Consider the following 22,828-nt stretch of genomic DNA (forward strand, 5'->3'; position numbering starts at 1 on the left):
ATATGATAGAGTATCTAAGATGATGCCTGATGTGGAAAGAGTGCATAGAGAGAAATTTTGTCCCTCTCTTAATGCTAGAACCAGGGGTCTTCCAATGAAGCTGAATGATGGGAGATTCAGGAGAGGAAAGATAAGTATTACTTCATAGAACGTATTGTTAATATATAGAATTTGCTTCCAGAAGATGTCATGATGGTCACCAACTTAGATAGCTTTGCAGGGGATTTTAAAAGTTGTTAGAAAATAAAGCTGTCAATAACTAGCTATGAGTCATGATGGGTATATGCTACCTCCTGGATTGGATTAGAGGCACTATGCTATCTGGTCCATGTCACCACCAAAGGCACTATGTTCTGGAGGAACATAGGAACATACAAAACTGCCTTATACAGAGTCAATTTGTCTACCTAGACCAGTATTGCCTCACTGACTGACAGTGACTCTCTGGGGTTTCAGACAGGGGTGTTTCCCAGCTCTACCTGGAGATGCCAGAACTTGAACCTGGAACTTTCTGCATGCAAAGCATGTGCTCTGTCAAAAAGCTACCTGCTTGTAGGCTTCTCATAAGCATCTGGTTGCCCACTGTGGGAAACAGGCTGTTAGACTAGACAGAACTCTGTCTGATCTGGCAGGGCTCTTCTTTTGCATGCAGTTCTCCTTAAAGCATTCATTTTCATACACATCTTTTTAATCATAGAACTGCATCACCACATTTGGAGAAATGTGAAAACCAAAGGATAATTGCATTCTGGTTTGAGTATTCAGGTTGTGCAAATTTGTTGGATTTGTATTAAAATGAGAACCATATGATTCCCCCCCCCCCATCACTAGCCAGAGCTCTGCCGACCTCCATGTTTTCCTCAGAATAGCTCTGGAATAATGATGCAAGAAACTTTTGTCATTCTTAAGTTGTTGACACTTTTGTTGTCATTCTTGAGTTGTTCTGGGGAAAAACATGGCAAAAAACAGACACACATGAGGAAGAAAGAAAGAAAGAAAGAAAGAAAGGAAGGAAGAGATGCCATGATAAGCAAAACACCCTTTCTCTTCCCTTCCCACATGTACCTCCCAAACTATTTCACCCCACCCTAATGAAAGCCACTGAAAGAGGCTGCACCAATCCACCACCATGAACTGGGGAGGGAAATTGGGGAGGTCATTTCAATGCAGCCCTAACCTCAGCTAATTTAGGTCCCTTTGATTTCCACAGGACTCCCTCTTTTCTCAGCTTTAAGTTTCTACGGGGAGAAACACCTTTGCACATATGAAGAACCAAACCAAAGTGACCGAGTTCATCCTCTTAGGTTTCTCCAGTGATCCATGGCTACAGCTTGTACTCTTTGTAGTACTCTTGTTGATTTATTTGATAACCCTCTTTGGCAATCTGACAATCATTTCAGCTATAAGAGTTGACCCTCACCTTCACACTCCTATGTATGTCTTCCTTTCTAATTTAGCATTCCTTGATATTGCTTTTTCCTCTGTCACAGTTCCGAACATGCTAGAAGACTTCCTTACAGAGAGAAAGGGTATCTCAGTGCATAGTTGTTTTACCCAGGTCTTCTTTGTCATGTTCCTTTCAGTCGGAGAGGGCCTTCTCCTTTCCGTGATGGCATATGATCGCTACACAGCCATCTGCCAGCCATTGCATTATATGGTGATTATGAGCAAACAGGTCTGTGCTTTGCTGGTGTTCAGTGCATTGTTCACTGGCTTTCTCTATGCACTGCTAAATACTCTTCTGCTGACAACTTTACATTTCTGTGGGCCCAATGTTATTCATCACTTCAGTTGTGAGGCCCCACAATTGTTCAAACTTTCCTGCAGCAACACCTTTGCAAACCAAATGGTGATTTTCACCCTTGGCTCACTGTTAGGGATGGGGGCTCTACTCATTACATTGGCTTCCTATATTCACATCATCTCTGCCATCTTAAGGATCCAGTCCATGGAAGGGAAATGCAAGGCCTTCTCCACTTGCACATCTCATGTGACAGTTGTGGTGCTGTATTACGGAACTATTTTCTTTAGGTACCTGAAGCCCACCTCGAAGGACTCTCAGCCTCAGGATCAGGAAATGGCACCATCTGTTGTTTATTTTATTGTGACACCCATGTTAAACCCCATCATCTACAGCCTCCGTAACCAAGAAGTGAAGAGGGCAGTTTGCAATATGGTGAATAAGAAATTCAAAAATGAAAATATGTGAAAACAAATTAGGGATGCATGAGAATTTTGTTCCTGTTCAAAATTATATGAACATTTCTCTTTCGCAGCCACAAATAGGAACACAAGCAGGAGTGTAATTCTTGGGGGGAAAATGCAATTTCCTGAGCTTGCATTCACATTTGAAATTGCACATTTGTGCAAGTGCACACATCCAAAAAATTGCAATCCCCCCAGAAATGTATTTTAATCTTCTGAAATAACTCCTAAGGTTCATTTCAGTGCTTAAGCTATGGGGGGAAAGTATGTTTTTGGGGTGCGTGCTTGGAAAAGTGTGCATTCGTCATGTTCAAAAATGCAATTTTTTTCTGTTTGAAAAACAAACCAAAAAAATGACACGTTCGGGAGTTAGGACAAAGTGAGACAAGCATCAATTTGGTCAATGGATAACTTCAATGAGCTTGGACATCATTTGTTATCCCATCTCAACAATATTTTGACATTAAGACAGTGTGCCTTCTCTAGGACTATTGAAACAGCATCTTCCCTTGTGCACATGAATGCATGAGGAGTGGCATCATGCCCACTAGCCCCTCCCCTAATGCCATCTAATGTGCCAGTCATGCCCCTGGTGGCTGTTTGGCTAAGGTTCCCATTCTTGCAGAGGAGCCCTTCCTGGCTTGCAGCTGTAGATATATGGGCCCAGCCAATATATAGCTGAATTGCTGCTTACTTATCAGTGCTAGATTTATACACGCTGCTCCTGCTCCTATTAATACTCCCCCCCCCCAACCTATAGTTTAGAGGGATTGGGGGTGGGTGGGTGGAGTTGGCTATCAGAAGGAATGGTGGTGGTGGTGAGTTTTACAGGCCTGGATAAACACACACACACACACACACACACACCTGCAAATGTGTTGCCTGAAAATTTACCACCTGCAAATGTGAAGATTCCACCATCAAGCACAAAAAAATAAAATAAAAAATGAGAGCAGAAAGATCCATTTAAAATATCAGATGAGCAGCAAAGAACAAGGTAGAGTAAAACAAGCTGGCCTGGTCCCCTTGACCAAATAAACTCTGAGAAAAAAACACTTTAACCATACATCTGGAAATCAGAAGAAGAGAAAAGTGAGGTGGGGAAAAAAGGTTCAGCCTCCGTATTTTAGAATGGACAGTAGATGGATAATGCACCTGGCCCTTCTGCCAGGCTTCCCTATTGTCTGAGTCTGACATGACAAATAAATACCTCTATATACAATGTATGTTTTCAGAAGATACAAGACAGTTTGCCCAGTACACTCCTGGATTCAACACAGCTGGGTTAATGGCACACATTTGAGGCACGCACAAGCATCAAGGCAGGCATTCAGCTGCAACATGAGAAGGGCTAAACTTTGCGGGGGAGGGGGATGGAAACAGAGGTGCGCATGCAAGCTCTGACCCCAATGTCCCCCTGCACTCAGCTGCTTTAGAGATGTTTGCACAATTAACATGAAGTTTTGAATGGGGATGATCAGCATATTTGGTTAAATATGCTTACAATTTTGCATGTAATCAAGAACCCTGATATGAAGAGGGGGGGACTTACTTGGAAGTTACCAAAATATTTGACTACACACTGAATGCATATTCAAGAGGAAGCTTCTTCTGTTCCAGCTGAACCTGACACACAATGCTGCATGATGCATCGATGTGTGTGTGTGTGTGTGTGTGTGTGTGATGTTGTCTTTACTGCTTCTTCTTCTTCTTCTTCTTCTTCTTCTTCTTCTTCTTCTTCTTCTTCTTCTTCTTGGTCTTCTTCTTTGTGTGAGGGCAGTATATAAATAAAATAGCAATGTAAATGTGTTTGTCGTATTATGCATGCTTTATGGCTTGGATCCAGGATCTGCCTTTCTTAAGAGTAATGGGTCTGCTTACATAAAGTCCCTCTGCCAATTTTAGTGAACCCCACCACCACATCACAGCTCACCTGATTTAGCAGGGTTTCCTGACTCTTTGGGCCAGTTCACACAACCTCAGCAGCACACATGGATGGCCATTTGAATATCCATCCCCCTAGCGGCAGGGGCAGGGGGCATTGCCATAATTTTTGTTTTATCCATATCCGGGCAGGAGGAGTTATTTGAAGCCTAAACCATCATCAACTAACCCTTGCAGACCATGCATTATATGAGGGTTGTTTAAGCCTCAAGAAACCCCTACCGCTCAAGACTGGATTACAGCACAAGCTATGGTTGGGGCTTAAATAGCCAACCATGGCTCCTTGTGCCTTCAATAAGTCATAGTGGACTTTGGTGATCATGCAAAGCAGCTCTTTGTATAGCCTTTTCAGGGGGCTGGAGGGGCTGCAATAGTAAGGAGGGAGTGGGGAAGTCCACTTCTGCCAGTGCAGTTGACCCAGCATACATCTGGATCCAACCCCAGATGTTTAGGTGCACACATTAAAAGGAATCTATCTATAGACACAGGATTGTGCATACTTGCTTTAACAAAATGCAAACAAAAAGGTGACATTACCCTTGGATAACTGCAAAGTTCTTTGACAGGAGAGGAATACCTTATTATATTAAAATATATTCCAATGGAACAGTGGCTCTCAGTTGTACAATTGTATATGTTATGTCATATATGTAATTGTTCACAAACGTTTGCGGCTTTCAAATGGATGGAAATCCTCCTCAAGTCAATCCGCTATGGTCAATTGCCCTCCGGCACACTCCTAATAGGTATCCGCATTAGTTCTCTTTCCAGCCTGGGCCCATATAATAAAACCTGCACCAAGAGTTCAAAGCATGCTGTTCCTTTTGATAAGATGTGAGTGTGGTGTCTGCAGTTCCTGTCGTACTGCTTGCAGTCGTCACTTATCGACGCGCTTAATGCAAAAGTGGCTGTTTTGTTCTGTCTTTTGCTCTATGCACTTTTAGCATGTCCATTTCAAATGCATATTTCAAAAAGTGCATTTGGGGGCAAACAGACCTCCCATCCCAGCACATTATAGATGTAAATGCAGATTGACAGGTCATGCCAGCCCTTTACAGATGTCCAGTCTGGGTAAAATGAATGTGTGAAGAAGGTGGTGCAGCAGTGCGGTGACATGTTCCAACTCCAAACCTCAAAGCTCACTGTCTGCTGATGTATAGTTCTCATCAGATATGCAAACACACGGGTTTGCAGCCTGCCACTGCAATGCAAATTCACCCCCACCCCGTGAAGAGCCGTTGTATGACCAGCGCCTGTACAGGTCTCCTCTTAGGACTGGGCAGGTCTCAAACCAGGACGTTTCTCATTGATGTGGTGATGCTAGTGGTAGTGACCTACACAGTGGTGAATGAAGAATTTATGCTAGTTCCTTTTACACCACACACACATGCACACACACGCACACACACACGCATACACGTACACACATATATGGTATGGACAGTGGGGAGCAGGCGTCCATTCACTGGCTCCATACCCCACCCTCCACATGAAGGTCTGAAGGGAACCTACACCTGTAGGATCTTCTCAGACTTTTGGGTTAGCTGAGTTCCATCATCTCCTTTCCATGTCTTTGAGACAGGGAGATTGCCTTAGAGATATGGGGTATTGGTACAGATAGGGGCATTGCCTTAGATGGGGGTACTGGCACAACGCTATATCCTAATGCAGAACGTATCAGGTTGGATTCAGACTATGTCAGTCACACTTGAGTCGTTAGTCATGACTAACTTGCTCTATTGATTTCAACAGGACTAAAGCATAACTAACAGTGCAATCCTGTGCATGTCAATGCTCTTCTGAGTTCAGTGTGACTTAGACCCCAAGTAAATGTGCATAGGATTGCATCTTTACTCCATGTACAATTCATTCCAAATCATGTTCATAAAAAGCAAAACAAAACAAAACAAAAACAAAACATGCCAGTAGATCAATCTGAATTCAAAAAGATTTATCAAAATCTCAGATGGACATAAGAAAACATTCTGCAATAACTCCTAAAGTTCACTAAATAGTAGTAGTAGTAGTAGTAGTAGTAGTAATAATAATAATAATAATAATAATAATAATAATAATAATAATCCCATGCATTAAAGCAGACATGTTTTGGAAGAAGGTCACTTCACGGGAGCTGTTAACCCAACAAAGGTTTCTGTTTCGCACCCCCAAATGGGTACACAAGCAGGAGTGTAATTCTTGGATGATGATGATGATTTTGCAATTTCCTGAGCTTGCATTCACATTTGAAAGTGTAATACCCAGAAAATCACATTCCCCCCACAAATGCATTTTAATCTTCTGAAATAACTCCTAAGATTCATTTCACTCCTTACGCTGTGGGGGGAAAGTATGCATTTGGGGTGCATGCTTGGAAAAGTGTGTGTCCTTCATGTTTGAAAATGCAAACGTTTTGTGTTTGAAAAAAAATAAAAACATGTTTGGGCGTGAGGATGAAGTGAGAGAAGCAACGGTTTGGTAAAAGAAGAATTTCCATGAGCTTGAACACCACTTGTTATCCCATCCCTGAAAATTTTGACATACAGACAATGTGCTTCTTCATAAAGACTACAGGAATAACATCTTCCCTTGTGCACCTGAATGCATGGAGAGGAGTGGCATCATGCCCACTAGCCCCTCCCCTAATGCCATCTAATGTGCCAGTCATGCCCCAGTGGCTGTTTGGCTAAGGTTCCCATTCTTGCGGAGAAGCTCCTCCTGGCATGCGCCTGTAGATATATGGGCTCTTTCACTTTGACACTGAACATACAGCCATTAAGTGTGAGGCCAACATGCACAACAGCACGTGGAAGATGTGGCTAGCAGATGCAATGCCACTCCCTTTCAGGTGTGGGGCTGGGGGGTTCAGCCCTGCTATGCCCTCTGCATCTAAACAAAAAACGTGGGAAGGGATTAGGGCTGCCCTGACTTGCAGATCCTGGCTTACGTATTATCCTGATTTGTTAGCTGACATTAAGCCAGAGTTTTCCAGTTTGGACATAACAGGCAACTCTGACTTAATACAAGCATCAAAGTCAGCATGGGAGAGGAGGTGAGTGAGGGATGAATACTCAGCCCTGACAGTCATTCCTAGATTTATAGACACATTTTTTATAAAGTTGGGAAAGAACATTTGAGCACAGCCAATATTTACCTGAATTGCTGCTTACTCATCAGTGCTAGATTTATGCGCACTGCTGCTGCTCCTATTAATGTGCATCCCCTCCACCACCTAACCCATAGTTCGGAGGAATTATGTGTGTGTGTATGTGTGGGGGGGAGTTGGCTATCAGGAGTAATGGTGGTGTTGAGTTTTACAGGCCTGGATAAACACACACACACACACACACACACACCTGAAAATGTGTCACCTGAAAATTTACGACCTGCAAATGTGATGGGAGGGAGGTTGGGGGGAATCCCACTAGTAAGCACAAAAAACCAAGTAGACTAAAACAATCTATTCTGCTCCTGTTGCACAAATAATCTCTGAGAAAGAAGCACTTTGACCCTACATTTGGAAATCTGACAAAGAGAAAAGTGAGATGAAAAACAAAAAAGCATTTTGCCTCTGCGTGTTCGAATGGTAGAGGGATAATGCACCTGGCTTTCCGCCAGGCTTCCCCATATTCTGTTTGAGTCTCATGACAAATACCTCTATATATAACATATGCTTTCAGAAGATACAAGACAGTTTGGCCAGTACACAGCTGGCTTCAACACAGCTGGGGTGAATGGCACGTATTTGAAGCACACACAAGCCGCAAGGCAGGCATTCACCTGCAACGTGAGAAGGGCTAAACTTTGCGGGGGAGAGGGAGCTCTTTTGGAGATCTTTACACATTTTTAACATGAAGTTCTGAATGGGGATTATCAGCATATTTGGATAAATGTGCTTTCAGTTCAGCATGTAATCAAGAACCCTGAAAGGTCAGGAGGGACTTACATAGAAGTTACTGAAATACTTCACTAGACATTGAATGTATTGAATGTATATTCAGGAGGGAGCTTCTTCAGTTCCAGAACTTCCAGCTGAACCTGACACAGGAAGCTGCATGAATCTAAGGGATGGCAGAGAATTCCGCCATGGATTCCAGTGAGGCCCTGGAATCGGTGGCGGAAGGGCCTCATGCCCCCCCTGTGGAATCCCCCAGGATGGAACTTACTGGGGCGGATGTGGCAGATTCGGCGGCAGCGGCGGTTCCAGCGGCAGCAGCTCCAGCGGCGGTGGTGGCTGGTCTCCTGGCTGGCTGCGGCAGGGCTGCTGTGGCCACCATTGGCATCCTTGCAGCTGTGATAGGCTACGTAAGAATTTACATAGCCTATCATGGCTAACCACTAGGGATGTAGGAAACATCTACCTGGCTCCGCGAAGGGCAATCCATGGTGGGGGGGAAGGTGCTCTGTCCCTCCCCCTGGAATTCTCGACGGGGGGGAGGCGATCCAGTCCTCCCCCCCGGAATCCTGCCTGGCTGGCTCTGCTCCGTGGCCAAGCTGCGGAGCTGCCGGCCAGCTCCGGCCACCCGCAGCTGGACATCCGGCCTCTGGGCAGCCCTGCAGGGACACAAATGGCAGCTGTCGTAGCCACCATTTGTGTCCCTGTATTGAGCCGTGATAGGCTATGTGTCAGGGTGGACACTGAGCCCATAGAATCCCAGACTAGTTCTGATTCTGCGGAAGAGCAGTCGCTCCTGGGAGAGGAGCGCGTTCCTCTTTCCCAGGACCAACAGCTGACGGAGATTCCTCCCATCAGCATTCCTAGTTTAGATAGCAGTCCAGGGAGTGACCGAGTGCAGAGAGCAGACTTGGTGGATGCGTGGCGCAGACGCAGAGAGCGGCGCCAGATGGAGGGCGTGGAAAGGAGGCATAGTGCCAGGTTGGCGCGCAAACAATGGCTGCACCCAGAGGATCCAAGGGAAAAGGGGAGGAACTCTCCCTAGTCCTTAAGTTCAGGGGTCTGCCAGTAATTCCCTTTCAAATGGGGACCAACTGTTCCAACTTAGGGCATAGGTACTGTGCTGCTCAGATCTAGTTGCAAACGGTAGAGTTGTTAGGGGTGCACGAAAGTCACTTGCCTGGTCTTGCAGCTTTTTGCGGTGGGGGGGAGGCGCTTCGCTGCTCTCCCCACGAAGTTCAGGCCGGGGGGGGAGGCTTCCTGCCTCGCCCAGCCGAAATTCAGGCCGGGGAGGAGGCGCCTCGCCCGGCTGCGAAATTAAAGTTAAAAAAAAAAACGCCCCCGTGATAGGCTACGTGACGATTAACATAGCCTATCACGGCTAGACCTGCAAAGTCAGCTGTGATAGGCTACGTAAATCGTCACGTAGCCTATCACGGGTGACTTAAAAAAAAAAAGCACGTACGGATAATGGCGGCCCCCATAGGGAGCCGCCATTCATGTTCCTTATTTGGTCGCTGTAGTATACGTAAATCTTTACGTAGATTACGGCGAAAATAGGGGCAACGCAAATAGCGGTGCCCTTATTTTCGCCGTAGTCTATGTAATCTCTACGTAGACTACAGCGACCAAATAAGGAACGTGAATAGCGGCTCCCTATGGGGGCCGCAATTATCCGTACGCGCTTTTTTTTTTAAAGTCACCCGTGATAGGCTACGTGACGATTTACGTAGCCTATCACGGCTGACTTTGCAGATCTAGCCGTGATAGGCTACGTTAATCGTCAGGTAGCCTATCACGGGGGCGTTTTTGTTTTTTTTTCTTTTCTTGGAATTGCGGCGGCGGCAGCCGGTCAAAAGACCGGCTGCCGCTCCCGCCCCGGACGAAGACCCGACGAACCGCCGGCCGGACCCGGCGCCGGGAGGGACACTTGCCAAAGGTAAGTCCCGTCCTGGGGGGGGTGCGGGGGGTGGGGGGTGCGGAGAATTTCTCCCCAAAACTTGTTTGGGGGGCCGAACACGTTGGCACTCGGCCCCCCGAAGTTTCGGGGAGAAATTCTCCGCCATCCCTAATAGTTGTTAAGTTGTAAAAGAAGAATAAAGCTTTGAAAGGAATTCCTTTGTCTGTGTCTGGACTTGGCTACTGGATTAGACTGAGAGAGGCCTCCAAGGAGCCCTTGATACTATGTAAGTATTTACGTAGCCTATCACGGCAGGGGGAAAAACCCCAGAGTACGCAAATGGCAGTAGCCGCCGCCATTTGCGTATGCTGGGGTTCCCCCCCCTGCCGTGATAAGCTATGTAAATATTTATCTAGCCTATCATGGCCTCCTCAGGGAGGCAAATGGCATCCCTGCATTAGCCGTGATAGGCTATGTAAGTATTTACGTAGCCTATCATGGCTATGAAGAGGAGGAAGTGAATGGCGGCCTCAGGTCGGCCGCCATTCGCAAAGCAGCGCAGACGGGAACAAGGAAGTGCTCCATTTCATGCACCTTTTGTGGGTTGGGGGTGGCGGGGACTTCGTCCTGCATGCCTCTAGTGGGTTGGGGGGCGAGAGCTTCGTTCCGTGATGGATTTCGGGGGGCCGAATGCACTGGCATTTGGCCTCACCAAGATCCGTTGCAGAATTCTCTGACATCCCTACTAACCCCCCCCCCAAAAAAACCAGCGTATGCAAATGGTGGCAGCTATGGCGGCCGCCATTTGCGTTCCCTATGTTTCGCCGTTCTAGCCTACGTAAATATTTATGTAGGTTTTTACGGCGAAAAAAAGAAGAAATGCAAATAGCACCCACTACACTATTTGTGGTTCCTATTTTTTTGGACATAATTGCCTACGTAAATATTTACATAAGCTAGAATGGCGAAAAATAGGGAATGCAAGTGGTGGCCACTGTAGCCACCGCCATTTGTGTACGCAGTTTTTTTGGGGGGGCATGCTGTGATAGGCTACATAAATACTTACGTAGCCTATCACGGCAGCCTGGAAGGATGCAAATGGCAGCCGCAATGGTGGCCGCCATTTGCGTCCACAGCAGCCTGTCCACGGACGGATGTCCGGCTGCAGATGGCCCTGGCCAGCTGCTCCATGGAGCTGCCACGGAGCAGAGCCAGCTAGCAGGATTCCGGAGGGGAGGACCGGATCACCTCCCCCCCATCGAGGATTCCAGGGGGAGGGACCGGGCACCTCCCCCCCAGCGGATGCCCTGACCAGAACCAGGTAAGGGATTAGTACATCCCTATGCATGATGCAACTGTGTGTGTGTGTGTGTGTGTGTGTGTGTGTGACATATTGTTGTCTTTGCTTCCCCCCCCCTCCTTCTTCTGTGAGGGCAGAATATAAAGAAAATAGCAATGACAAAATATACAATTGTAAAAGAGTTTGTTGTATTATGCATGCTTTATGGGTTGGATCAAGGATCTGGCTTTCTTGAGAGGAATGGGTCTGTGTGCATAAAAACCCTCTGCCAACTATGTACTTATGAATGTATGTATATATGTATTAAATTTCTTAATCGCACATCTGGCCAGTCACCCAGCCACTCTGGACGATGTGCAATAGTACAGCAGTTTAAAACAATAAAATTCCACATTAACACATTGTTTCTAAAAATACCCTAACCCACCCCAAATGCCTGTCTGAACAACTACGTTTTTAATGCGTGGTAGAACCTCATGGGGGCATGGGGGCATTCCCTAGGGAGGGAGTTCCACAGAGTGGGGGCCACCACAGAGAATGCCCTCTTCCTCATCCTCACCAGCCTAGCTGTCCTGGCTGATGGGACAGAGAGAAGGCCATCCAAGGCTGATCTTGTTGAGTGGCCAGTCTGGTGTTGCTGGAGGTGCTCCTTGAGATAGGCTGGGCCTAGGAATGGCGGAGAATTTCTCCCTGAATCTGTGGGAGGCCGAGCGCCAACGCTTTCGGCCCCCCGAAATCGGTGGTGAAATTCTCCGCCCCCCGCCCCCCCCAGGATGGGACTTACCTTTGGCGAATGTCCCTCCCGGCGGCGGGTTCCGGTGGCGGTTTGGCGGCGTTTCGTCGCGGGTGGGGGCGGCGGGCGGTCTCCCGACCAGCTGCCGCCACCGCCATTGCAAAAAAAAAAAAAAAAGTAAAAAAAAAACACACACCCGTGCATAGGCTACGTAATGATTTACGTAGCCTATCATGGCTAGATTTCCAAAGTCAGCCATGATAGGCTACGTAAATCATCACGTAGCCTATCACGGGTGACTTTGGGGGGGAAAAAAGCGCGTACGCAAATGGCGGCGGCCCGTAGGCGCCGCCATTTGCGTTCCTTATTTTGGCACTTCTAGTCTACGTAAAGATTTACGTAGACTACAGTGAAAATAAGGGAACGCTATTTGTGTTGCCCTTATTTTCGCCGTAGTCTACGTAAATCTTTACGTAGACTAGATGTGCCAAAATAAGGAACGCAAATGGCGGCGCCCATGGGCCACCGCCATTTGCGTACGTGCTTTTTTTTTTCAAAGTCACCCGTGATAGGCTACGTGACAATTTACGTAGCCTATCACGGCTGACTTTGGAAATCTAGCCATGATAGGCTACGTAAATCGTCACGTAGCCTATCACGGGGTCTTTCTTTTTTTTTTTACTTTTTGTTTCGCGGCCGGGGAGACGGGGCGCTTCTCCCCGGCCTGAATTTCGGCTGTGCGAGGCGGGAAGCCTCCCCCCCGGCCTGAATTTTGGCCGGGCGAGGCGGGAAGCCTCCCCCCCTTCGCCTGAACTTCGGGGGGAAAAGCGAAGCACCTCCCCCCCACCGCGAAGCCAAGCTGCGAAAAGGTAAGTGACTTTTGTACATCCCTAGCTGGGACAGAACTGTATAAGGTTTTAAAGGTCAAAACCAACACTTTGGATTTGGCCTGGAAAACAACTGGTAACCAGTGCAACTCCTTCAGCACCAAAGTGATGTGATCATGCTGGCTGCTGCCTTTAATCAGGCGAGCCGCCGCATTCTGCACCAGCTGTAGCTTCCAAACTGTCTTCAAAGGTAATCCCACATAGAGTCCATTACAGTAGTCAAGAAGACAGGAGATCAGGGCATGTACTACCGATGGGAACAGATGGTCGGGAAGGTAGGGGCGCAGCCACCGTATCAGATGGAGTTGGTATGGTGCTGTCTGGCTCACAGCTGACACCTGAGCCTCCATGGACAGCTGGGAGTCTAAAATGATCCCCAGGCTGCGGACCTGGTCTTTCAAGGGTAGCCGTACCCCATTCAACACCAGGCCAACATCCCCCAACCTCCTCTTGTCTCATTTGGACAGGGATTCTATGGCCAAACTTGGTAAAGTTTTGAATGAGAGGAAGATCTGCATGTCATCCACATATTGATGACACCGCACTCCAAACCTCCTGATGATAGCCCCCAGTGGCTTCACATAGATGTTAAATAGCGTTGGGGAGAGGATGGAACCCTGTGGCACCCACAAGTGAGCGGCCATGGGTCCGAAACCAACTGTCCCAGTGTTCTCGTTCCTGCCAGAAAGGAAGGACCGTAACCAGCATAATACAATGTCTCCAATGCCCAACCCCTCCAGGCAGTCCAGGAGGATAATGTGGTCGATGGTATCAAAAGCCGCTGAGAGGTCGAGGAGAACAAGGACAGATCATTCACCCCTATCCAAAGCCCTCCTCATATCATCCACCAAGGCAACCAAGGCCATTTCTGTCCCATGCTTAGGGATGGCGGAGAATTCTGCCACAGATTCCAGTGAGGCCGAATGCACTGGCATTTGGCCCCCTGGAATCCATGGCGGAACGGCCTCCTGCCCCCCCGCCCACCCCGCGGAACCCCCGGGACAGTACTTACCTGGGGCAGATGTGGCAGATCCGGCAGCGGATGCGGCGGCAGCGTGGCGGCGGCGCAGCAGCGGCAGCGGAAGGTGCAGCAGTGGAGGCGGCAGCGGGGTGGGGGCGGCAGGTGCAGCAGCAGCAGAAGGTGCAGCGGTGGCAGTGGAAGGTGCAGCGGCGGGGCGGTGGAAGGTGCGGCAGTGGCGGAAGGTGCGGCGGGGTGGCGGAAGGTGCAGTGGGGTGGCGGCAGGTGTGGCGGCGGGGGCAGCAGGTACAGTGGCAGGGGTGGCAGGGGTGGTGGCAGAGGGGGTGGGGGAGGGGGGCAGGGGCAGCTGGTATCCTGGCCGGTCGTGGCTTGGTGCAGTGTACGCAAATGGCAGCGGCTACGGCGGCCGCCATTTGTGTTCACTATTTTTAGCTGTTCTAGCCTACATAAATATTTACGTAGGCTAGAACGGCGAAAAATAGTGAACACAAATGGCGGCAGCTGTAGCTGCCGCCATTTGTGTATGCGTGTTTTTTTTTTACTTTGCCATGATAGGCTACGTAAATATTTACATAGCCTATCATGGTTAAGTACAGGGATGCAAATGGTGGCGGCTACAGCCACTGCCATTTACGTCCCTGCTGCCCAAGGGCTGGATGTCCAGCTGCTGGAGGAGCCGGCCGGCGTCTTCCCAGAATCCCCGCGGAGTGAAGCCGGCTGGGCAGGATTCCGGGGGGAGGGATGGAGCGCCTCCCCCCTGTTGAGGATTCCGGGGGGAGGGATGGAGTGCCTCCCCCCCCACGAAGCAGATCTGCGAAACGGTCAGTGACTTTCGTACATCCCTACCCATGCTCTGGCCTGAAGCCCCATTGAAATGGATCGAGGGATCCATTTAGGGATCTTTAGGGATCCCCCCACATCACAGCTCACTTGATTCAGTGGGGTTTCCTGATGGTTTGGGGCCAGTTTGCACAAACTGGGCAGCACATGTGGATGGCAAATTGAATATCCAACCCCCGGAGGCAGGGGATGTGGGGCGATTGCCATGGTTTGTTGTTTTATCCATATCCGGGCAGACGTTGTTGTCCGAAGGTTAAAACCCATGAAATAACCCCACAACAGATGATGTTTTATATGAGGATTGTTTAAGCCTCAAACAACCCCTACTGCTCAGGATTGGATGACAGCACAAGCTGTGGTCAGGGCTTAAATAGCCAACCATGGCTCCTTGTGCCTCCAATAAGTCATGGCGGACTTTGGTGATCATGCAAAGCAGGTATTTGTATAGCCTTTTCAGGGGGCTGGAGAGGCTACAATTGTAAGGAGGGAGTGGGGAAGTCCACTTCTGCCAGTGCAGTTGACCCAGTGTACATTCGGATCCAACCCCAGATGTTTAGGTGACACTTTAACAGTGTGCACAGGATTGTGTACACTAGCTTTAACAAAACACAAACAAAAAAGTGAAGTGGCTTTAACATAATACAAACAAGAAAGTGAACTGGCCCCTAGATAACTGCAAAGGCCTTTGACCGGAGAGGTATATCTAATAATAATAAAATATATTCCAACTAACCAGTGGCTCTCAGTTGTATATGTTATGTCATATATGTAATTGTTCACAAACGTTTGCGGCTTTCAAATGGATGGAAATCCTCCTCAAGTCAATCTGCTATGGTCAATTGCCCTCCGGCACACTCCTAATAGGTATCCGCATTAGTTCTCTTTCCAGCCTGGGCCCATATAATAAAACCTGCACCAAGAGTTCAAAGCGTGCTGTTCCTTTTGATAAGATGTGAATGTGGTGTCTGCAGTCCCTGTCCAACTGCTTGCAGTCGTCACTTATCGACGCGCTTAATGCAAAAGTGGCTGTTTTGTTCTGTCTTTTGCTCTATGCACTTTTAGCATGTCCATTTCAAATGCATATTTCAAAAAGTGCATTTGGGGGCAAACAAACCTCCCATCCCAGCACATTATAGATGTAAATGCAGATTGACAGGTCATGCCAGCCCTTTACAGATGTCCAGTCTGGGTAAAATGAATGTGTGAAGAAGGTGGTGCAGCAGTGCGGTGACATGTTCCAACTCCAAACCTCAAAGCTCACTGTCTGCTGATGCATAGTTCTCATCAGATATGCAAACACATGGGTTTGCAGCCTGCCACTGCAATGCAAATTCACCCCCACCCCGTGAAGAGCCGTTGTATTGCCAGCACCTGTACAGGTCTCCTCTTAGGACTGGGCAGGTCTCAAACCAGGACGTTTCTCATTGATGTGGTGATGCTAGTGGTAGTGACCTACACAGTGGTGAATGAAGAATTTATGCTAGTTCCTTTTACACCACACGTGCGCGTGCGCGCGCGCACACACACACACACACACACACAGTATGGACAGTGGGGAGCAGGCATCCATCCACTGGCTCCATACCCCACCCTCCACATGAAGGTCTGAAGGGAACCTACACCTGTAGGATCTTCTCAGACTTTTGGGTTAGCTGAGTTCCATCATCTCCTTTCCATGTCTTTGAGACAGGGAGATTGCCTTAGAGATATGGGGTATTGGTACAGATAGGAGCATTGCCTTAGATGGGGTACTGGCACAACGCTATATCCTAGTCCAGAACGTATCAGGTTGGATTCAGACTATGTCAGTCACACTTGAGTCGTTAGTCATGACTAACTTGCTCTATTGATTTCAACAGGACTAAAGCATAACTAACAGTGCAATCCTGTGTATGTCAATGCTCTTCTGAGTTCAGTGTGACTTAGACCCTAAGTAAATGTGCATAGGATTGCATTCTCACTCCATGTACAATTCATTCCATATCATGTTCATAAAAAGCAAAGCAAAACAAAACAAAAACAAAACATGCCAGTAGATCAATTTGAATTCAAAAAGATTTATCAAAATCTCAGATGGACATAAGAAAACATTCTGCAATAACTCCTAAAGTTCAATCATCATCAGTCATCATCATCATCATCATCATCATCATCATCATCATCATCATCATGAAGAAATTTCATGCATTAAAGCAGACATGTTTTGGAAGAAGTTCACTTCATGGGAGCTGTTAACCCAACAAAGATCTGGGCAGACAGAGCTTATATGCTGGCTGACCCTGGCTCAGCAGGTGCAGTTCATTAGTAGTCACAGCTGTGACTACTGTGACACAGCTCCTTCTTATGAAGGAAGACCCTTATTCCCAAGCAGACACTTGCTCCTGAGTAGAACCCCCTTATAAGTATGCACTGGGCAAAAGTATCTTTTGGCAGCCAGGCGAATACTCCAATGATGGCTTTTAGTGTCCCACCTGGTCCATCACCATTGGTGCTCTGGTGCATCATGGATCGACTCAGGACAGGGTTGAAAGGGTTCTTGGGAGCCTCAAATGCAGCACTGATTTCACAGCACCCATCAGGTTGCCCCAGCACTACTGCAGCAGAGGGTTATAGTGGGACCCTTCTTCCTCTGAAGTGGTCTGCCTTGGGCTTGGGTCAGCCAGGAGCCTGACACATTGCCACATGAGGGACAGATGTTCTGGACCAGCAGGGCTGGTCCTACCCTTTGACAGGGTGAGGTGGTTGGCTCAGCCAGATGATTTTGGAAATCATTAAAGAGCAATCAATTGCCAATTATTTTTTGTTGATGTTGTTGTGCTTTTACTTCTAAGGAGGAGAAGAATAGATGGGAAGTTCTGCTTCAGGTGCCAAAATAACTGAACCAGCCTCAGATACAATGAACCTTGCCTAGGGTGGTTGTTTGCATTTTCTGCTCCACCTCAGGCAGCAAAATGACTTGGACTAATGTTCTGCATCATGTAAAGAAAATGTCCTGAAAATCCTTTCTCAAGAATGCTCCTAGCACAGAGACAGACACACCTTCCAGTAAATTAACAAACACACTGAAAAGTTCTAACAATACTTCTCAGGAAAAAAAAAAAAAAAACTATTTGACCCACCCAACCTTAGTGAGTGGGACCCAGGTTTTGGGGAGGAAACTGATGCTACAGAAAGCTTTCTTGAGAGCTCCCTTGACCTCTTGGTTTCTCAAACAGTAAATGAAAGGGTTCAGCATTGGAGTGACAATGGTGTATATGACAGAAACCAATTTGTTAAGATTGAAAGGGTGGATCCTCTTTGGTCGTGCATACATGAAGAGAGTGGCTGAGAAGAAGATTATGACCACAGTGAGATGAGCAGTACAAGTGGAGAAAGCCTTCTTCTGGCCCTGGGCAGTGGGAATATGCAAAATGGTACCAATAATGCAGACATAGGAAACTACAGTAATTGAGAGTGGGACCAACAGAATTATCAAGGCCAAGACAAAGTCGACTATTTCAGCCATGGTCATGTCCTCACATGCCATATTTAGCAAGGGTGAAATGTCACAGAAGAAGTGGTTGATGATGTTAGGGCCACAGAAGGGCAGTCTAGATATGAAGAGAACCTTCAGCATTGAAGCCAAGAAGCCAGTTAGCCATGAACAAACAGCTAACTGCATGCAAAGGTGTTGGGTCATGATGGTCGCATAGCGCAGTGGGTTGCAGATGGCCACATATCGATCATATGCCATTACGGCCAGAAGAACACACTCTGTACAGATGAGGGAGCTGAAAAAGTAGAGCTGTGTCATGCACCCTTCAAATGAAATGGTCTTGTCTTCCACTAGGATGTTGACTAATAGCTTGGGTACAATAACACTGATGTACCATGTCTCCAGGAAGGAGAGGTTGGTGAGGAAGAAATACATGGGTTTATTAAGGTGAAGGTTGCTTTTGATCACAACAATGATAACAATATTCTCCAGCAATGTCAGGATGTAGATCACAAGGAATATCACAAAGAGAAGCACTTGCAGTTCCATGGTGGTTGAAAATCCAAGTAAGATGAATTCCTGGATGTGACTGTTATTATTATGTTCCATAGATCTACAATGATAGGGAAAGGTGTGTTGTACATAAGGATAGAAACAGGGTGGCAATGATGAAATGATATCAGTGTGGAAAGGCAATGTGAGACAACTTGAGAAATTAAAGAAGGAAAACAGTTAAAATACTGAAGCCAGGAAACAACATACTGTAATCTATATAAATTATAAGTTATGCATCTTGCTCACTCTTTGATATTTGATAGCTGGTATATACTTATTCCCAATGTTCCCTGCCCCTACTTTCTATAGGTTACAAACATATTCATAAACTCTATGAATTTATTTTTAGGATCTATGATCCACAGAAGTACTATGGGACTCGTTTAACAGAAAATATCCGTGATGGGTGAAATTTTTTGCATATTTAGACAAAAAAAGTCCTACAATTCCCAGCATTTCCCAACCAGTTGTCAGCTAATATTCTTGGGGAAAATTCACTGGTTGGCTTTGTCCTATAATATTAACAAGATTAACTTTCATGGTAATGTGAAAAGGAAGTAAAGAACTGTCTCCCATACTGTTTCTTGACAAATTGAAAGTGATGTTTGCTTGTTTTCATTTAGGGTACAATCCTAGACATGTTTAGACAGAAAAAAAGACATACAACTCCCAGAATTCCCTAACCAGCCATACTGACTGGAGACTCCTGGGAGTTGTAGGTCATTTTTTTCTGTCTAAACATGCATAGGATTGTACCCCAATGGCCTTAAACAATGGACAGAGTAATACAAATAAAATATTGATCACTATGTCTTTTTTTCAAATATACATATTCAAAATCTGCTAGTATTCCATATCTGTTGTCCAGAAGGGCCAACACCATTTTTTGTAATATAATCAGACAAAAGTCCTCCATCACAAATGATATGAAACAACTTGATTTTTTTTCTGTGCTGATGGACCATCTCAAATGAAGATGGTGCCATTGTGAGGAGTCATTATTCCAAACGATTCCCCTTATCCTGCTAGGATTCTTTACCTTGATCTGAAACAATTATTTGGCATCCTCAAAAATAACAGTAGTCATCCTCTCTACTGAGAAATTATATTCCAATAGTAAGATCTCCTATTTCTTTACCTAGCTGTTCTAGATTGGTTGTGACATATATCCCTTATTAGGATATTGGTATTCTGGTTACTTCTGCAGCTTAAGTCAGTCTGAGAGTTCTATCTCATGATGTAGCTCTTTCTGAGGGAAGTCCTACCTCTGCTTCCATCATGGCAATACATGTGCCATGTTGCAAGTAGTGAAGAGGTCTTAGAGACTGAGACTGAACTAACAGCTAAATCCTTTGCATGTCTACTCAGAGGTTGGTCACACTGAGTTCAGTGGGGCTTATTCCCAGGTAAGCATGCAAAGGGTGGCAGCCTAAGAAGAGAAAACCTATGGAAATAATTCATCTTACCATTGTCATTTTGGATTAAATTTTATGGGTACAAATCCTCCAGATGGAAGTTGGCAACCCCTGCGTATTTCTATTTTTATTTTATGAAAATTCATTCAAAGATGTCACCCAAATTTGAACAGCTATACCATACATTTTGTATCATGTTCATATTTATTAAAGATAAAATCTCTATCCTCACTCTACCACATCCCCATTGCAAAATTTGGGAGAAATAATGAGTTCCATTTAAGGACAGATCACCAATGAAGTGGGGAGGGGGGAATTCTCTGCCAGATTTTCCAGAGTTGAAACAAAGTAAGTCTATAAACCTATAAACACTTACCTGAGAGTAAGTCCTGTTGAATTCAATGGAACTTGCTTCTGAGTTGGTATACATAGGAGTGCAGTATAAAATGTTTAATGAAATTCAGTTGAGGAAGAACCATTTTTGAAATGTGAAGCACTTCCATCTCCACATTACCCCCCCCCCCATTACTACTTGCACATTTCATAGATGTGCAAGTAGTATTAAGTAACTCTGCAACATTTCATAGAAACATCACTGGCTATTATTTTAGTAGAGGAGAAGCTGATGGATAGATTAAGTATGATTTCAAACAGTGGAGGGCAAGAGGAGCCACATTTCTGCAGTGTCCTACAATGAGGCAAGATGTTATGTTTGAGAAGATCTACAGAAGTTTCAAACAGACATTCCAGCCCAGAGGACTGCAACTAAAATATCAGACCACATACCCCCCCAAACAATATCTGGGAGTAAAGTCCTATTGAACTCAGTGGGTCTTACTTCTGAGTATGCAGGGGTAGCTGCTGTTTGGGGGAAGGTCAAAGTGTCCTTTTGAAAGAGTCACCTGGCGTGCAAATGCCCTTGATCTGATGTCTGCTCTCCCACTCAACCGAAGCTAATGTATCTGCCAGTCTCTCATTTCGCTGTGAATTAAACATCCCTTCATTCTCTACCATCTCACCTTCTGTTTCCCTCGACCATCATTTTTAGTGATAGTCCAGGATCACACTCTACTTTTTCTAAAATGGAATAAACAAAACTAGATAAGCAAGCAAACATACATAGAAAATCAATTCTGCCCTTTACCTGAGGTGCAGGTGAACTTCCAATGAAAACTTCCAATGAACATTTCACATTCTCTGCTAGATAATATTGGCTTGAATTATGAACATCTCAAGTACCTGTGTGGTGTTGAAAAAAGAAGAGGAACTTAGAAGTAACAGTTCCTCTTAATTTCCGCAAGCTGGAACTGCTTCTGATTGAAAACTGGCTATTCCAGTAAGGAACTACATTGAGAATCTCCCTTGATCGAACCAGAAATGTATCAGAATTTTTAGAAAGAACAGCCATTCCTAGCTGTTCAGCAATTCATACACCATGAAAATTATCAAGGGAGCTAAAAGTTTGCTGCCTGTACTCTGGGACTCACTGGCAGAATGCCCATGCAAACTCAGCTGGCAGATCAATAATTTGCAGTTATGTTTTATTATTTGAGGTTTTCAGACCATAGGATTTGTAGACATGGTGCTCTGGCAGTTTACACTCTCCTGAAGCATGAATGTCCTTAAGAAACTGAGACCAGTTCCCATTTACATTGCCAGAAACTTGGGAAGTGGTTTCAGGGCATTTGTCCTAAAAGGTGGCATTTGCCCCAGAAGTCAGCACATGAATAACATCGGAAGTAAAGGTGCAATGCTATGCATACGTAAATGGAAAGAGTCTGCGGAATGGAGGGTGTTAGGACTTTTTCTGTCTACACATGCATAGGATTGAACCTTAAGTAAGTAAGAATTAAAGTCAATATTTTTCCAGACCTACAGCTTTCATGTAGATCACAAGCTGAATATGAGCCAACAATGTGATGTGGCTGCAAAAAAGGCAAATGTTATTTTGGGCTGCATTAATAGAAGCATAGCTTCCAAATCCTGGGAAGTACTAGTTCCTCTCTACTCAGCATTGGTTAGGCCTCATCTTGAGTATTGTGCCCAGTTCTGGGCACCACACGTTAAGAAGGATGCAGACAAACTGGAGAGGGTTCAGAGGAGGGCAATGAAGATGATCAGGGGGCTGGAAACAAAGCCCTATGAGGAGAGACTGAAAGAACTGGGCATGTTTAGCCTTGAGAAGAGAAGACTGAGGGGAGAAATGAGAGTGCTTTTCAAGGACTTGAAAGGTGGTCACAGAGATGAAGGCCAGGATCTCTTCTCGATCATCCCAGAATGCAGGACACAGAATAATGGGCTCAAGTTACAGGAAGCCAGATTCCAGCTGAACATCAGGAAAAACTTCCTGACTGTTAGACCAGTACAACAATGGAATCAATTACTTAGGGAGGTAGTGGACTCTCCCACACTGGAGGCACTCAAGATGAGGCTGGACAACCATCTGTCAGGAATGCCTTAACTTGTATACCTGCATTGAGCGGGGGGTTGGACTCAGTGGTCTTATAGGTCCCTTCCAACCCTACTATTCTATGATTGTGTTATTTAGATGAGCAAGGAAGCTAACATTATTTCATTATAATGAAAATGTTCCCTACAATGAGTTACCTTTGATTCACACAGGTGGTTCAGGGTATGTGTGTGTGTTGAGGGTCAGGTGGGGATTCTAAGCATCCCTCTCTGCAAAACAGTCTGGTACTGTGG

The 22,828-nt window shown here is 46.0% G+C and overlaps 2 protein-coding genes across 2 annotated transcripts; one reads left to right on the forward strand and one right to left on the reverse strand.

Moving 5' to 3' along the window:
* Positions 1-1,264: 1,264 nt before the first annotated feature.
* LOC146341404 (olfactory receptor 5AR1-like) lies at positions 1,265-2,209 on the forward strand. Its single transcript, XM_084807426.1, has one exon. The coding sequence runs from the start codon at positions 1,265-1,267 to the stop codon at positions 2,207-2,209; it is 945 nt and encodes a 314-aa protein (XP_084663552.1).
* Positions 2,210-17,786: 15,577 nt separating this feature from the next.
* LOC146341405 (olfactory receptor 6B1-like) lies at positions 17,787-18,764 on the reverse strand. Its single transcript, XM_084808340.1, has one exon. The coding sequence runs from the start codon at positions 18,762-18,764 to the stop codon at positions 17,787-17,789; it is 978 nt and encodes a 325-aa protein (XP_084664466.1).
* Positions 18,765-22,828: the final 4,064 nt, after the last annotated feature.

Source organism: Heloderma suspectum, chromosome 6, assembly GCF_057233095.1.
Source record: "Heloderma suspectum isolate Gila_16-S chromosome 6, 16-S_ref, whole genome shotgun sequence".
Lineage (NCBI taxonomy): Eukaryota > Metazoa > Chordata > Lepidosauria > Squamata > Helodermatidae > Heloderma > Heloderma suspectum.

Excerpts from the sequence above, each read along its gene's own strand:
- LOC146341404 (XM_084807426.1), top strand. The coding sequence starts at position 1,265 with ATGAAGAACCAAACCAAAGTGACCGAGTTCATCCTCTTAGGTTTCTCC.
- LOC146341405 (XM_084808340.1), bottom strand. The coding sequence starts at position 18,764 with ATGGAACATAATAATAACAGTCACATCCAGGAATTCATCTTACTTGGA.